The following is a 16,206-nucleotide window of genomic DNA, read 5'->3' as shown; positions in this document are numbered from 1 at the left end:
TAACTTCACGTGGAAATGCGGTGAATAAAACCTTTTACTGTAGAGTAAATATGGACACGCGGACAACAATAATCTTCCGAGGCAATTTTTAACATTTGTGTAGCCTCTTCACCCCTCTCCTTGTGGTACGACCCGTTTTGATGTAATGAGCGGAATTGGTTCAGTGTTTGAACGGTTTAATGCTAGCGTAAACATGCAAAGTGCATCTAAAAATATAGATCTGAAATACATTTAATGAAAATACAAATTGCATGTGCCAATAAAGATGTAAGGGGCAGTAAATTATTTTAATACTTGATACAGTGCTTGTAAAGTCTGCCCTATTTCATCAAGAGAGGACACTGCTTTTCAAAGAAATTCATGCATGTTCAAAGATATGGTCCTGTCAAATAGATGAGTTGACCAGTTGGCACTAGCGTTATGTAGTATATGGTTATAACTTCATTATCCACAAGAGGACGCCACTGTCAAAATAAAACACATAATAAAAAATTAATAGTCTCAAATATTATCTTAATGAAAACTTTTTTCTGTCCGGATGAATGAATTAAAACCCTTATTAACAATTGCTCACATTTTGCAGTTAGTTTAGACACTGTAAAAAAAACCTGTACACTACAAAATAAGACCAAAACAACATAGTATATACAGCAGTTTGTGGCATTAACTTCTGCAGTACTCCGTTGCTTAACTAGGAAGCTAACTGCAGGTGCTCTATCACATCCATTACACTGAGGGGCATAAAATGAAGATTATAGCCATATCATTTTGCATAGCATTTTGTCCAGAAGATGGTGAAGCTAGTGAGAATGAAAAGAGGTACCATGTGGGTGCCTGTGCCACACACACACACACAGAGTTATTTCATCTCTCAGACCTGCTGACTTGGCTATGTTCTTTGTCATCAGTGTGAAGCTGCTCTCATCAGCAGAAAATGTATGCTCACACATTCAGACATTTTAACACACATTCAACGCTACATTTTAACACAGAGACATTCAGTAATTTCACACATGCACAAACAGACCTTTTCCTCTCTGAACATTCTGTTGGCTGCACAGTGTGTTGACTCCAGTGGACAGCCATTACACAATTGTTCCAACAGCACAGCTGAGTTAATACAGAGGGGCTGGGCAACATTTTGATCTATAAACCTTAAAGCCTGCTGGTTTGTCCCCAAAGTCTCATCATAAACAAGTATAATGGTATTTCAAAATGTACAGTATATTGTAATAATACTGTAGGAGCTGAGCTGAGCTCCTACAAGTTTTGGTCTCAGTTCCAAGCTATTGGAGCATCTGAAATATACATTTTTCACATACTTTTGAAACAAGTTGCACCGTTTCTGTTAAGTAAAACAGCACAGGCCAGTGAATCAAAATTACTGTAATATTACATTTTTAAAAACAATTAAAGTTTGAAGGTGGAAGTGAATCATAATTCCCCTTCTGTTGGTGATTTAAAGCAACATTTTATCTCCCATTGAAATAAAATGACAAAATGTAAAATTTTTCTATGAAGTGTAAAATGCATTGTACATTCATCACCCTTAAAACATATTTGACTCCAGATGATTTAATGTATTTCTCATGGTAAAATTGTTTCACTTTTATTTTTTATATATTTTTTTATTTATATAGTGTGTACATTATCTTACCAAAACCAATGACATAACACATATACTGCTATTAAACACTGCTCAAGTCACACTTCCTCAACTGCAGGTGGAAACTGGTCCACACAGGTGACCTGTGAAATGCCACGACACTGGTACGCAGGCTGTGAGGTTTTTCACTGGTGAACACAGGCTGCCACGTGAGAAGCAGAGTGGGAGAATGAAAGGCCCACAGGTCAGCCTGGAGACAAAAGAGTCCCAAAACAAAGTGCTGACAGCGTTCGAGGTCTGCAAGCCAGAGAGCCCCATTCACCTCAGCTGCATATAAATAGCCCCACACGCACCAGGACAGGAGACCACTTGGTGGAACCTACCCTTCTGCACGCACAGCTCATTCGTCAGGGTAAGTCTTTGAAGCAGTGAGGCTCATGCCAGATTCTGCTTCCAACGAATTAGCCATGACAGACACGCCAAAGAATAAAACACCCTGCATCTGACACATGCAGATATGCTAATTTTACTGAGGGATTCATACAGATATGCTAAATACACTGAATGATTTATACAGATATGCTAATTTTTGCTTACTTCATCCTTGAAAAAGATTTCTGATGTGTTCCAAGTAATTCTTTCAAGGAATCCATGTCTTGGCATATGAAAATAGACAGCACTGGTTGGTATTAAATAGCACAACGGAAAGTACTATGATGAAGTGACATGAAAAAACAGGCAACAGGTTTGCTTTTCAAAAGTAAAATGAGGAACAATAAAACCTATCCAACACAAGAGCAGAGATGATTTATATCAGAGCCATTTAATCTACAAAGTAGTGCTGTGTAGGACAAAGATACATACGTAAACAAGGATTTTACTTCCCTTATGAACAATAAAATAATGCTGTGCTCAAAGACATATCAGTAAAATAAATGGTCATTAACAAACATCATGCGCTTGTGTAGATGTTGTTGGTGTAGACCTGTTTAAGAATGAGATCTACACTCATGAAAGCTGCATTCAGCTGTGCTGTTTGTCCCAAAACACATTGTTCTGTCCCACAGGTGTGTCAGCGCTGAGATATCAGACAATAATGGCTCTGACAAACCAGACGAACAAGGCCATGGGGCCATGGAAGGTACTTCTGGACCAGCACATTGAACCAAAGTTTCATTATAATCACCTGACCACTGCTACAGACCTTCTGACAAGCAGTTGCTTGTTTCCCATTAAACACCCATGCATCTGTGTTTCCCAACAGATTACGGTTTACGACCAGGAGTACTTCCAGGGCAGATGGTGGGAGTTCACCTCCTGTTGCAACAACATTATGGAGTACGGCCTGGAGAACATGCGATCCCTGAAGGTGGAGTGTGGAGCGTGAGTAGGGATGGACACACAATGTCTCAATAAAACACCCATCTATTCAAAAAGCCTAAACTACATATTCAATCTTCTGGGCACACGGAGTGCATGTCTTGTTGAGCTTCGACATCCTTCTCCATGCTCACCTCCTACTTTGTTCACCTTACAATTCAGCTGGGTAGGCTATGAGCATTCCAGCTTCAATGGCCAGCAGTTTATCCTAGAGAAAGGAGATTACCCGTGCTTTGAGGCCTACATGGGAAGCCACTCCTACCGTGTTAAGAGGATGATGTCATTCCGTCCCATCTACTCCGCAGTGAGTGCTGCAACTCAACACACATCCATTAGTATTGGCAACGTGGTTCTAAGAGGTCACTTACATTCAGCAATGCCTAAACCAGTATGCATACGTGCTGAAAATATTTCCAACATAAGCAAGTTTTGATCACTTGTGATGAGAGCACGAACATTGTCCACAGCCAGGTGCTCAGAATAAATGGCATGGCCTCGAGTGGTAATTGTCCTCTTTCTTGCTTTGGAATAGTGCCACAAGGATTCCCGCATGTGCGTGTGGGAGTGTGAAAACATGACGGGCAGGCAATGGGACCTGAGTGGAGACTATCCCTCTCTGCAGGCCATGGGCTGGCACAACAACGAGATAGGCTCCATGCGTGTCCAGAACGGGGCGTAAGTACCTCCACTGGCTGCACGTCAACACGCTCTCCGTCAAAACTCTCTCACCTCCTACCTGTGAACACATCACCCATAACCAGAGATAATTTTTAGTAATGATCAACAAGCAGAGTGGATCCTGGCCTTTTATGTGGGGTTACACATTTTGATAATAGAATCTACCATGGCACATTTGGTGTATTAAAGAGTTGCCTTTTTGGTTCTTTTAGTTTTGCCTGACTGCCGCTGTTATGTTTTGTGCCCTCTTCCAGCTGGGTGTGCTACCAATATCCTGGTTACCGTGGCTACCAGTATATCATGGAGCGCGACCATCATGGAGGCGAGTATAGGCACTACAGGGAGTTCGGCACCCACGCCCACACCCCCCAGATCCAGTCCATCCGCAGGATCCAGGACTGAGTACAGCCATCTGTGTGCTGCCTCCCCACCACCTGCAACTCCTCTCCTTCACCCCCCCATCCCTCCACCCATCTGTAGCCAGCTCTGCTGGACGGGCCCGGTGACCACGGCTGCTGGCTGACTGATGGCTACATCGGTGGAACGTGTCTAACCTGTCGCATAAGGACAGAAAGGACAAACTGTCAAGAGAGAAAATGACAAGCTCTCTGATGAGAGTTAAAACGAAGACAAATGGGGAAAAATGTCCTGGAAGGTGCTGTGGTTAGTTGGGTTGTCGCGTTGAGACATTCAGGAACCGCTCTTAACTCATCACAGCCATCAGTCGTGCTTGTCATGGTCAGCTTCTGTGCAAAGACTTAATAAATAAAGCAATCAAGCAAAAGTGGTACAGAAAAAAAGCAAGGGATGTCAATCAAGCATGTTGTGTGATTTTTTCCCCCTCTTAACCCTCTCCCACAATGTTATTTCAAGCCTCTTAGAAAAGCAAGATTTTAAAAAAAGTCTGTCTAGTTTGTTTGGAAGATGAATGTGTTTTGAAAACAGCGGTCTAGAAATGAATTATAATTTTAGTAATCAAGGGTTAGAAATAGCATTTGGCTTGGTAAAGAATACATGATTTTGTTACATGTTTTTCACCATTCAGTTGTTTAGTTAAAGCAAATACACAAAACGACAAGGCAATTGATAGTAAATTAGTGCATTAGTTTGTTACAGGAAAGTATCAAAATTTTAATTTAACAAACGTCAGATCGAAACACTGACCTCATATTTCCAGCTCATTATCTTCCTTGGCTCACCCACTACAGAAAAGATACAGACTTATACAAAACGTTTATAAGAAACCTCTAGATTCTACATTCCATGCATAGCTCATATTATTTTCGAAGATTTATCAAGATTACTTGTGGTAAATTCTGCAGAATCAACAGTTTTCCAAAAGCATCACCACCAGTATTAAGATCACCACAAACAAGAAGGTATGTTCAGTGTAATTCTCGGTAGGCCTATTAGGTTATCATGTAAAGATTGCTTGTTACGATGCTTTGGGGAAACCCACCACTAATTGTTTAAACGGTCACCAAGGGATGTATAATATAATATATGAAATCAAGTATTAGTGGTTAATTATTATTTGCTTAGAGTTAATTGAAGTACATTCTTGGCGTATTCAGCGATACTATTAACTGTTTACGTATATTTTTAGCCGTAAGTAGATAAGTGCACCTGCGACATTTCCGCTGAATGTGACGCGCAACAGCGTGTTCATTTACTACGATATCCTGAAGGCCAAAATCGTCATCATTTGACTACACAAACCGGACAATGGCGTATTTCTGCTTTATTGTACTATTTTTCTCAATTTCAGAAGTTACACATTGTGTGAAAAACCCATTCGAAACAGACAATGAGGAAAATTACAACGAATACTACAATTATTTGGAGCTTACACGGCGTCTTCACACTTTTGTTGAAAATTACCCTCGCATTTCCAGTCTAGGAAGCGTTGGGAAGTCTGTTGAAGGCAGAGAACTTTGGGTCATGAGAGTGACAACTCACCCTATTACGGACGTGCCTGGAAAACCACGAGTCAGATATGTGGGGAACATGCATGGAGATGAGGCTGTTTCCCGACAGGTGTTGGTGTATTTAATTGAACATCTTTTGACTCAATATGGAACTGATCCGAGAGTGACTGCACTAGTCAACTACACGGATATTTATATAATGCCCAGTATGAATCCTGACGGGTTTGAGAAGGCCATGGAGGGTGTTTGTAAGGGTAACAGTGCGGGTCGAGACAACGCAAAACACGTCGATCTAAATCGAAATTTCCCTGACCACTTTGATGCCACAAGTGCATTGGTGAATGATGCACCTGAGATTACAGGTGTCATTAAATGGACTTTACAGAGAAAGTAGGTTTTACTTCTTACTTTTTAAAGCCATTTCTTAATACGTTTGCACTACACTTTAGATACTTTGGTCAATTTATATCTTTGTTTTCCAGTACATGGGCTAAGAACCAAGAATTTTTTATTTCCCCCTAATCTGCCAGTAATTCTGCACCCATCTTTTAAAGATTTGTTCTTTCAGGTGACTTGCATGGAGGTTCTGTCATGGCTAGATACCCCTTTGATGACTCCGATTCCCATTTAATGCCAGGGGGGTACAGTCCATCTCATGATGATGCTCTCTACCGCCATTTGGCACAGACCTATACTCAAAACCACCCCAGTATGCGAGAAGGCAAGCCTCAGTGTCAAGACGACCCCAATGAAAAGTTCAAAGATGGCGTTACAAACATGGCAGACTCTCATGACGTGAAAGGTAAAACGCAAAATCCCAGATCCATTTGTTCCTGAAATCAATTTCCATCTAGATGTTCTAGACGTGTGTGTAATTGCAGGAGGCATGCAATACTTCAGTTATCTCAGGGGAAACTGCTTTGAAGTCACTTTTGAGTTGAGCTGTTGCAAGTACCCAATGGCTTCAGATCTGTATACAGAGTGGAACAATAACAGGGAAGCCCTGCTGGCATACATGGAGAAGGTGAGAAAAACACAGAATGCTGCTCCTCATAAGGTTTGGTTGTCTGGTTCTTCATACATCACACTTCTGTCATTGAATTATTAATGACTGGATCATTTTCATCTTTCAGTCAACTGATGTTGCTGTGAACCATTAGCTATTTTTAAATAGACTTGAAGGTTTGCACTGACTCATGAATAACATTTCAATGATATCCATAGTATGCACAATTGTAATATGCTGCTGAGTCATATCACTGACCACCACCTGTAAATAACCTCTAGGGTCTTAAAGAAGTTGTTCAATATGGAGTATTCTTAGTCCACATCTGTGGTGAACAGCAGTATAAGGGATGAAAAAAGATTTACTCATGCATTAACTTGAAAAGTTTATTGTTGAGTGATCATGTTTTGTTCCCTTTTTAAAGGTTCACATTGGAGTTAGAGGTTATGTCATGACGAGCTCAGGAATAGGTCTGCCTGACTCAAACATCGCAGTCGCTGGAATAGACCACAGCATCACAACATGGATATTTGGTGATTACTACCGTTTGCTGCTGCCAGGAACATACAACATCACAGCCAGCTCTCCTGGGTGCTTATACTGTCATATTTGCTACCATACTTGATTGGTTTGTGTCTAAATACATGTAGTTGTCTTAACTCTCAGAGGCGCGTCTTTTGCAGGTACCAGTCAAAGACGGAACAGAATGTGAAGGTGAATACAGGCAGAGCCACTCTTCTTAATTTCATCCTGGAAGATCTGAATGAGGAGAGGCCCGTGCTGGAGTCTCCCACCACTGTTGCGCCCACTACAGCAAGGGCTCATGCCTTCAGCAACCACAGAGCTTCCACTCCAGAGCCCAGAATCCATCCTCAAGACTCCAGTTATCGCAGCTACGTGGACATGGAGCGGATCTTGCAGCAGCTCAGCACAATTCATTCTCCCATCACCCGCCTCTACTCTGTTGGCCAGTCAGCACAGGGCAGGAAGCTCTATGTCATGGAGATATCTACTGATCCTGGCACTGATCAGTCGGGTGAAATTTGCTGAGCTCTTTTTGTTGCACTAGAGAAAAATCTGTCCCATGAACATTATAAATAATAACTGGGATTTTTAGTGGTATGCCTAAAACAAGCAGCATGTCTCATGGCGTAGTATTCCCTTTGAGTATAAAACAAAGCCAATTTGTTAAATCTGAGCTGGTGATTACCTTGTCTCCTTGATTTTTTTTTGTCCATTGTCCTCTCTTAAACAGGTAAACCAGAGGTCATGTTGGTGGGCGGTCTGCATGGCAGTGATGCTGTAGGTGGAGAGATTCTCCTGAACTTGGTGGAATACTTGTGCAATAATTATGGGAGTGAACCTTTAGTCACACAGTTGGTGAACACCACAAGAGTTCACATATTGCCTTCCATGAATCCAGATGGTTATGAAGCAAGAGTGGAAGGTAAATAAAAGGACAAAATGTAGCTTTTTTTTCTATAATTCTATAATCAAATTCTTGTCTTTTTTTTATTTTTTAGCTCAGAAAAACATTGTAAATGAAAATGTGGGTGGCGGTATGGGAAACAGCAGTGATCAAAGCACTGACTTGAACCGGAACTTTCCTGACATTTCCTATGCGAGGGATTTTGTGCAACCTGAGACGGCTGCAGTTATGAAGTGGATCAAAGCGTATTCCTTTGTTCTGTCTGCTACTGTTCTTGGAGGTAAGTAATGGATTTAAACTCTGAGTGCTTCAATTTTAACAGCAAGTCTCTGCATAAACCTTTGTTATGATCTCTAGGAATGATTGGAATAAAATATCCCAGTTCAGTTGATTCCCTTGATGAGGCTGTATTGAAATCATTTACAGAAGCCTACTATATGGTAAGTGTTGAATTGGTGCCGTTAGTGGATGAGAGATAATCGGGCTAAACGACTGCATTCATTTAATCTTTATTTTTTTTCTGCTAAGGAAAACCCATATCTACAGATGTCCCAGGCCTGTAAGGAACCAAGGCCTTTAGACAGAAATGACATTAACCGTGGCTTCTCAGCCCCCACATGTAAGCTCTAGTCATAATTCTAGCCGTCATTTGGAAACGCAGTGTTTTATGGCCTCAGTCTTGTGCATAATGAAAACAGCAACAGCATTATGTTATATATGATTTGTTGTCCCATCTGTGCCTGTTTTGTTTTATTAAGTAATGCTTGTGTGGCCTTGTTGTATGGTTCATTGTGCATTCTGTTCAGGTTAAGGTCATTGCCTAGTTAAGGGTCCTTGAGACCAAAACATTAAACACTTAATAAATGACAGATACAATGGAGTCTAAAAATGAAAAGTAAGAAATATATAAAAACAAAAATATGTACATTTGTTAGGAAAGTTCATATATTGCATGAATTATTATTTCATATTCATTATACACAGAGATGAAAACATTGAGAACAGACAATGTTGACTCTCCTTCCCAGTTTCAGGGATTGACCTGCAGACCTGGGCATACCGTAACACAAATACTCTGGGAGTTAGCATTGGACTGACCTGTGATCCGAGTCCACCAGCTGAAAACCTTCTCATCTACTGGAAGCAGAATCATAATGCCTTGCTAAAGTATATTCAGCAGGTGCCCCTCTCTACAGATCGCCCATAATCCTCTCTGTCTGCTATCCTAGAAGGGTCACGAAAGAGTTTCCCAGTGTGATTGCATGACAATTCTGTGATCATAAATATGCCTGTTAGTCCTGTGTTGAATAAGGGATGGCATCACTTTTTCTGATTGAAATGATTCTTTTCTATAATTTGACATCTAGAGTTTTTTTTTTTTTTTTTTGCTTGTCAGGTTCATTTTTCTGTCAGGGGCAGAGTGACTGACGTCCATTCTGGCCAGGCCATTGCCAATGCTACCATAGTGGTGGAAGGTTCCAGGCACCGGGTCCACGTGACGAGCACAGGGCAATACTGGAGACCCCTGGCTTCTGGGATGTACCGACTGCATGCCTACGCTCCAGGGTGAGAGCGATAGTAACACTTTATACATTTATTAGACCTTTCATTAAATGCTCTTCCATTTTGGATTCTTTTATTTATTTATTTATTTAGTGGTGCAAAAGCAGTGATACTGATCAGTTAACCTGCATTAACAGAAGCAAGCCCTCACTTCTCATATTTTAACTGCATTAGTGCTTCTATGAACCATGAGTCATAAATATGCTTAGCTGAAAGTTTTGCTGGATCATCTCCGAAAATGCTAGACGCAGCTGAGCTGTGAAACGGATATTCTTATTGATGCATGTTTTCTACTCCGACTAAACCTTATTCAAATGGATGACCAGCCTTGATGCAAACTGTTCTACATCAGTGTGATGCATCGCTTTGTCTTTCAGATATGCTGCAACCATGATGACAGTCAGAGTGTTGCAGACTCAGATTGAGCAGGTGGACTTTGGGCTGACTCCAGAGCAGCTCCCGCAGTTCAAAAGTCACATGGAGGATGAAGAGTTCAGGAAGCTGGTGGAGAGTCTGTCTTCTGCTCACACCCTTGGACAATTGGTCCAAAGTCTTCTTCCAGCTGGAACACTGATCTACAGGAACTTCAAAGAACGGTCCGAGTTTCTGCGTGGACTTGCCCTCAACTTCCCTCATATCACTCGTCTCTATGGGTAACTGGTTCTATAGATAAAGCCAACACATTATACAAGAACTTACAAAACACCCTGCAGCTATCAATATGTGAACAAACTGTTGTTCTTTGGGCCAGTCTGGGTCACAGTTGGGAGTTCAGAACCATCTGGGCTCTGGAGATCTCTGGAAGTCCTGAGTCACCTCGGCCCACGGAGTCCAAGATACGCTATGTGGCGGGTGTCCATGGCAACGCTGCCGTAGGCCCAGAGCTGCTTATGGAGTTTGCCTCGGTTCTCTGCATAAACTATGGTTGGAATCCTACCATCACCAAGGTGGGCGTTATGAGTCAGCTCACCCCCTCTCTGCTCCGCCTACATTACTTCCTCTCTATTTTTTTATACATTTATTTATGTTTATAGCTTTTTATCTCTTATTTTCTTTTCTCTTCATCTCTTTCACTCTTCATGACATTACACTGCATGCTGGACAGTGTTTTTCCTGGAAGATGTTATCGGTTGGCATTGCTCGATGTTTTGGCAGAGGGTTACAACAATATATATACCAAGTTGATTTGTGTTATGCATTTTTGTATTGTGTTAAACCTTTGCATGAGGTTCCAAGATTTCTAATTGAAACTTTACAAATAAAATCAGACACATATTGCAAGGTTGGCCTCATGTTGCTAGTCAGCTTAAAGAGTGACAGAATGAGAACTGGAACTCCACGCAAGCGTGAACACACACCACAGACAACAGGCGATATGTTGCTGTTGTGGTAGCCGTGTGCCTTTCTGTTTGCTGACAAAAAGAGGGTTTGATGGGGTTTAGTGGGTGAGACAGACAGCTCACTGGGCAACTTGCCCACTCATTTCTATCATGGGGGAATTATTGTTGTATACAGCATGCATGCATACATGGCAGAAAAGAGTTCACCGAGCCCCTCTGGTCTTTAAGCTGATCGACAGGAGCAGAATCGTGATTGTGCCATGTGTGAACCCAGATGGGAGAGAGCTGGCCCAAGAGGGCTTGTGTTTCTCCACTGCAGGGCGTACCAACGCCCACGGCGTGGACCTCGACACCGACTTCCTTTATGGTAAATCAGCACACTGCAAATTGTGTTTGTCAGCTTGGACTACAAAAGACGTGTTTGGTTGTGTGTGTGTGTGTGTGTGTGTGTGTGTGTGTGGGGGGGGGGGGGGGGGGGGGGGGTGGTGTGGTTTTTTTCTCTTTTTTTTTTTAGCTTACAGGTGAAAATCAAAGGTTTATTGGAGCAGAAACGTTCTACACAGAATTACAAAACTAAATTTTCTCTAAATGTGTTTAGGAAATGTATCTGTACAGCCAGAGACACGTGCCATGATGAATTTGATAGAAGGAGGAGGCTTCACTCTGTCTGTAGTCCTGGAAGGAGGCTCTCTGCTGGCCACCTACCCTTATGACAGACCCACACAGTCTGGTAAATAAAGATAGGAAGCACATTTTCAGGCTTATTTATTGTCACATGGAACACAAAGCTCGATTTATGTGGAACTTTCCACTGATTTACTGATCATGATGATTCCAAATGTACCATGTAACAAATCTAAAGGCACAAAATGTAATCTGTCTGCTTGCAGAACATCAATATTGTAAGTAATTAAAAAAATTTCATTTCAGCAAATGTTTCTGTCTTACTCTAATCTCTCTAGTACAAAATGAAGAAACACTGAGATATTTGGCCTCTGTGTATGCCAGCAATCACCCTGTGATGCACCTAGGTTACATCGGATGCTCAGACGAACTAAGTAGGAATGAAAGTAACACACCTCTAAGTTCACACAAATCCACACTGTGTTGACAGTTAAGTATCATAGTGTCTCAGTTTGGGAGAACATGATGTTTTATCACTTCTGAATAGTTTCAGTGCGGTGTTGTCTAATTGCCATAAAACATTATGCTATAATCAATACTGTGTACTGCATGCAAACAGCATAATCTATGATTTCATAATATATATCATGTGCTTTTTCTGAATGTCATAATCAATAGTGTGTGTTCTGTTTTAATTCCATAATCCATGATTCCATAATCAATTGTGCATGCTCAGTCTGTTTGCCATGATCAACAGGGTCAGTCCCACAAGGGATTCTGAGAGGTGCAGATTTCAACAGTCACACAGGCAGCATGAAGGTACACTAGATGGGTATTCTTAACTGCTCAGAATTGTTTTGTTTGTATTGGAACTGTACGACGTGAGTGGGATTAAAGTCAGATATAGAACTCATAATCTCTGTAAACAAAGTAAAAACCTACCGGTGCATCAAAAACAAATGGGTATTAGTTTACACGGACGAGGAATGCAAGTCCCCTATAGGTAATCTTGTACTGTGTACACTGACTAATATTAAACATTTGGACTTGAATAATTAATAATAATGAAAAGGCTACAACCAGTCTATAGATAATTTGATGACTTTATTCATTTCTGATGCTGCATTAGTAAGGGATTTGTAATCCGATCAGATTTGATTTGTTTGTTTTTTTTCCTAATGGTATGTATGAATATATACATGGTAGTATATGCATATATTTTGCATATGGGTGCCATCACTTTGAGATCTCTGAAATTAATACATCACTTTTCATAGTTTTAGTTGTGAAATGTTCTCATAAGGAATATTTTGCATAAGGCGAACAAGATTCTTCTAATAATTGGTTCTGTGTTCTGACCCGTAAACGTTTAGTGAAAATCTAAGACGCGTACGCAGTTGCTAACTATGTGCGTTGTTTGCAGGACTTCAGCATGGACGTGGACGCATGTCCGGAGGTGACGGTGTACACGGGCTGCTGTCTGCACCCTCCTCCCCAGCAGCTGCTGTCCCTCTGGGCGGAGCACGCCTCGCCTCTGTTTGCCATGCTGGTGGAGGTCAGCCCACTGAATGCACCACCCTCTCTGAAAGGGCCCTGCGTACCCATAAACTGCATAAACTTTTTTATTTAATAGTGTGTAGTTTGTCTCTTTTTTGCCTATTTCTATTTTATTCCGTTTTGTCAGGTTCATAAGGGGGTCAGCGGTGTGGTGCGAGGTATGGAGGGCCAGCCCGTAGCCGGCGCTGTGATCGGGGTGAACGGCTCAGCGCTGGTGCACACGGACACGCAGGGCTACTTCCACACGCTGCTGGCTCCTGGCACCCACCAGCTCCAGGTTCAGGCCCCAGGCTTCCAGCAACAGCTCGCGCAGGTTGGTCCGAGTCGGTGAACACGTGCAGTGGTAGCTGCAACACATTCTGGTTTGTAAGTAGAAGGCAGGTACCTCCTGTGCCCAGCAGTTCCTTCTTCTGTAATCTTGTGGGTGTTTCTGTGGTGCTCTGTGTTCTTTTGCCTCATCTTCAGGTGAACGTTTCCTCTCATCAAATGGCAAGTCCCGTCCTGATCCAGTTCACTGCAGACAGTAGTCGCTTAGCACTGAAAGTGGGGCTGGCTGTTGCTAGTAAGCACACTCAGTAATGTGACAATGACTTCAGCTTGGTGGTAATGCGTAATGAATGCTGCACGGTTTGTGTTCGCCGGTCTGACATGCTGTCGGCACTAGAATTTTATTTATTTCTTTTAGAAATGTCCCACGGTTCAGTTTCTGACAGTAGTGCATCTACGGTGATCCCAGACTAATGGTGCTGCGTTTCTTTCCCGACAGTCTCGATAGCCACAGTGGTCCTCTGCTCCTTGTTGGTGTGGCGCTTCCGCGCTTCAAAGTTCAGACGAATCCGACACCCCATTCGATGGTGGCGTCGAAGACGAGACGAACTTCGCCTGGATGCCATTTTGTCAGAGAAGTCACCCCTGCGTCGGGTGTTTCTGGAAGACAGTGAGAGCGACAATGACACGTTCTACCTTGAGCAGCACTGAAGAGAATCTGACATCAGTTACATTGGTCTGTCTTGAACCCCGTGTTTCTTCAGTTTTCTTGCTGTGCTCACTGTGATACAGTAATAAAGTATGTAAAAGTCTTCTGTGGAATCATCCATGTTGAATTTCATTTAACTGGTCTCTTCTGTGATTACACTTAATGTCCAGATTTCAGGAGATAAGAATAAAGGTTTGTATGTAAAGCATGTTCTGACTGGAATTCAGCCTCATATCCACGGTAGTCCAGCAGGTGGCACTAAAGTGCCAACCCTAAGATGGGCGATTATATAAAGCTAGAGGTGATGCAGAGGTCTAGTGTTCGTGCTCTGTGGGTTTGACTGTGAAAGGGAACCAAAACAACACAATTTTCCATTTTTGTACAGACTGCATGGTGTAAAACCTGTAGAGCATTCTGCAAATAAATATCTGGGTTAAGCACATTGGCGTTTCTGAGTGGTTTTGGAGTGTGCAGAGAGGACCAAGGGTGGGCTGGCAGGTGATCCCCAGGTACTGCAGGAAGGCACAGTAGTGCTACATTCCAGTAAGGGGATGAGGAAATGGTGGGGAGGGGTGGGGATGTGTGTTAGCATCTGCGATCATTTACATAATATATGCATATATTTTACATAAGGATGTCTGTGCACACATAAGGTGATTCAATTAATGTTGTAGTTTCATTTAGTCATATACTGATTATGTATTGTTGAATTCACACACATGCACGCGTATATAAAAGAAACAATGGGTAGACATGAGGGGGAAACCTGGTGCTGGATTACTGGATTTGTTCAAATATTTGTGCTACACCCCAGCAGTATCACATCATTTTTGTTCCTTATGTAATTTAGGCTGCTCTTGCATCAACAACGATCTTGTGCAAAAAAAAAGCTTTCCAGAAATCAATGTGCATAAGCTAACAGCTTTATGTAGCAATCTGTTAAAAGGCCTCCATGCTGTGAGCATAATATCAAATGCTTGAGCTGAGAAACCGAAGCTGGCTTTTGTGTGCAGTCAAACTATAATGTTACTTATAAGTGATGGCTGCATATATTTGGATCAGCACCATGAAATAACGTACATGACAAGAAAAACATGAAACCAGCATAGCATGATATAACAGGCGAGTGGGACAGTACACTTGTGAGTACATGATAAAGTGATGAATGGGCAGCCATTTGTCATGAATGGACACGTGCATGTCTTCCCCTGGCTGAGGCTTTGTTCTCAGGAACAGGATGAAGGAACAGAGTGCTATTGATTTCTAAACTTCATTTGAGCTGAGAAGGATCCACTCTGTACTGCAACAGCTTACTGCTGCATATAACTCAGCAAAGAGCTGTGCTTTAGTCTTTAGTGTCATGTGCCAGGTGATCTGTAATAATAAATATAGGGTTACATGGTTTAGACAGCTTTGTTTATCCCTATTACATGCTGACTTGAGACCGACTGGTATAGGTTTAGCTGCAGTGATCTGAATGATCTGAAATTCCCACACTGGTTATATCCAGATAACTGTAAGTAGTGTTCAAAAAAGGATCGTGTCCTGTGGGATGTGGTTCAGAGCTTTAAAAGCTTTTTTTAGCACTTAGCTTTAGCACAAAACAATTGTAAATTAGTTTTGTTTTACATCAGAATTGGTAGTGAAGTAAAAATCCATCCATGTGTAATGAATCTCTGGCACCCATCAGCACAGCCATTTACACCAAGGCAGATGCTTTTATCCTCTCTTATGGCCCATATGAAATTCTTTATTGGCAGTGATGGATGAACAGCTCTGTGGTTCCTGAAGATACTGCCAAAAAGGAAAGTTGCAGGTCTAAATTCAAATACGAGCATCCACAATTTCGCAAATAAGTTCTCCTAAGTGTTATGAACTTACTAATCGCAGTCTGTCTCATATATCCACTGTGTGCTCTGTGTGTGATCTGAAATGTACATGACTAATACCACACATCCACCTGTATCAGAATGCTCCTCAATATCAGTTAAATATCATCGCAATGATAATTTACTTGATAATTGTGCAGCCCTCATACAGTTAGTGGTCAGAACATGTGTGATGTCCAGTGAGAGAGCTCAGTTTTGCTATTGCCCTTCACTTTGAAGCTAGTAATGAC

General features: G+C 41.8%; 2 protein-coding genes and 1 long non-coding RNA gene across 4 annotated transcripts; 2 read left to right on the top strand and 1 right to left on the bottom strand.

The window, feature by feature from the left end:
• Positions 1–1,697: 1,697 nt before the first annotated feature.
• On the top strand, positions 1,698–4,070 carry cryba1b (crystallin, beta A1b). The gene is made up of 6 exons (XM_076980385.1): positions 1,698–2,018; positions 2,674–2,747; positions 2,871–2,989; positions 3,149–3,290; positions 3,519–3,661; positions 3,919–4,070. The coding sequence occupies exons 2-6, from the start codon at positions 2,703–2,705 to the stop codon at positions 4,064–4,066; spliced, it is 597 nt and encodes a 198-aa protein (XP_076836500.1). The 5' UTR covers positions 1,698–2,018; positions 2,674–2,702; the 3' UTR covers positions 4,067–4,070.
• Positions 4,071–4,285: 215 nt separating this feature from the next.
• On the bottom strand, positions 4,286–5,171 carry LOC143482120 (uncharacterized). Its single transcript, XR_013122134.1, has 3 exons — positions 4,969–5,171; positions 4,829–4,866; positions 4,286–4,421 (listed from the first exon to the last, which is right to left on the bottom strand). It is a non-coding gene; the product is annotated as an uncharacterized LOC143482120 (long non-coding RNA).
• Positions 5,172–5,258: 87 nt separating this feature from the next.
• Positions 5,259–14,529, top strand: cpdb (carboxypeptidase D, b). Of its 2 annotated transcripts, none has more exons than XM_076980383.1 (21): positions 5,259–5,982; positions 6,147–6,394; positions 6,474–6,616; positions 7,023–7,189; positions 7,282–7,634; positions 7,854–8,045; positions 8,122–8,307; positions 8,385–8,467; positions 8,556–8,646; positions 9,056–9,207; positions 9,424–9,593; positions 9,968–10,243; positions 10,342–10,537; positions 11,159–11,297; positions 11,529–11,660; positions 11,893–12,000; positions 12,312–12,373; positions 12,978–13,109; positions 13,239–13,424; positions 13,577–13,673; positions 13,878–14,529. In XM_076980383.1, exons 1-21 carry the CDS (start codon positions 5,390–5,392, stop codon positions 14,087–14,089), a joined length of 3,918 nt encoding a protein of 1,305 aa, XP_076836498.1. In that variant the 5' UTR covers positions 5,259–5,389; the 3' UTR covers positions 14,090–14,529. The 2 variants fall into 2 exon arrangements, with proteins under 2 accessions (XP_076836498.1, XP_076836499.1); XM_076980384.1 differs by having other exon boundaries at positions 5,261–5,982; positions 11,893–11,988.
• The last annotated feature ends 1,677 nt before the right edge of the window (positions 14,530–16,206 follow it).

The sequence above is a fragment of the Brachyhypopomus gauderio genome, chromosome 18 (assembly GCF_052324685.1).
Source record: "Brachyhypopomus gauderio isolate BG-103 chromosome 18, BGAUD_0.2, whole genome shotgun sequence".
Lineage (NCBI taxonomy): Eukaryota > Metazoa > Chordata > Actinopteri > Gymnotiformes > Hypopomidae > Brachyhypopomus > Brachyhypopomus gauderio.
Note: the sequence above shows the minus strand (reverse complement) of the source record. Positions and strands in the feature narration are given on the sequence as shown.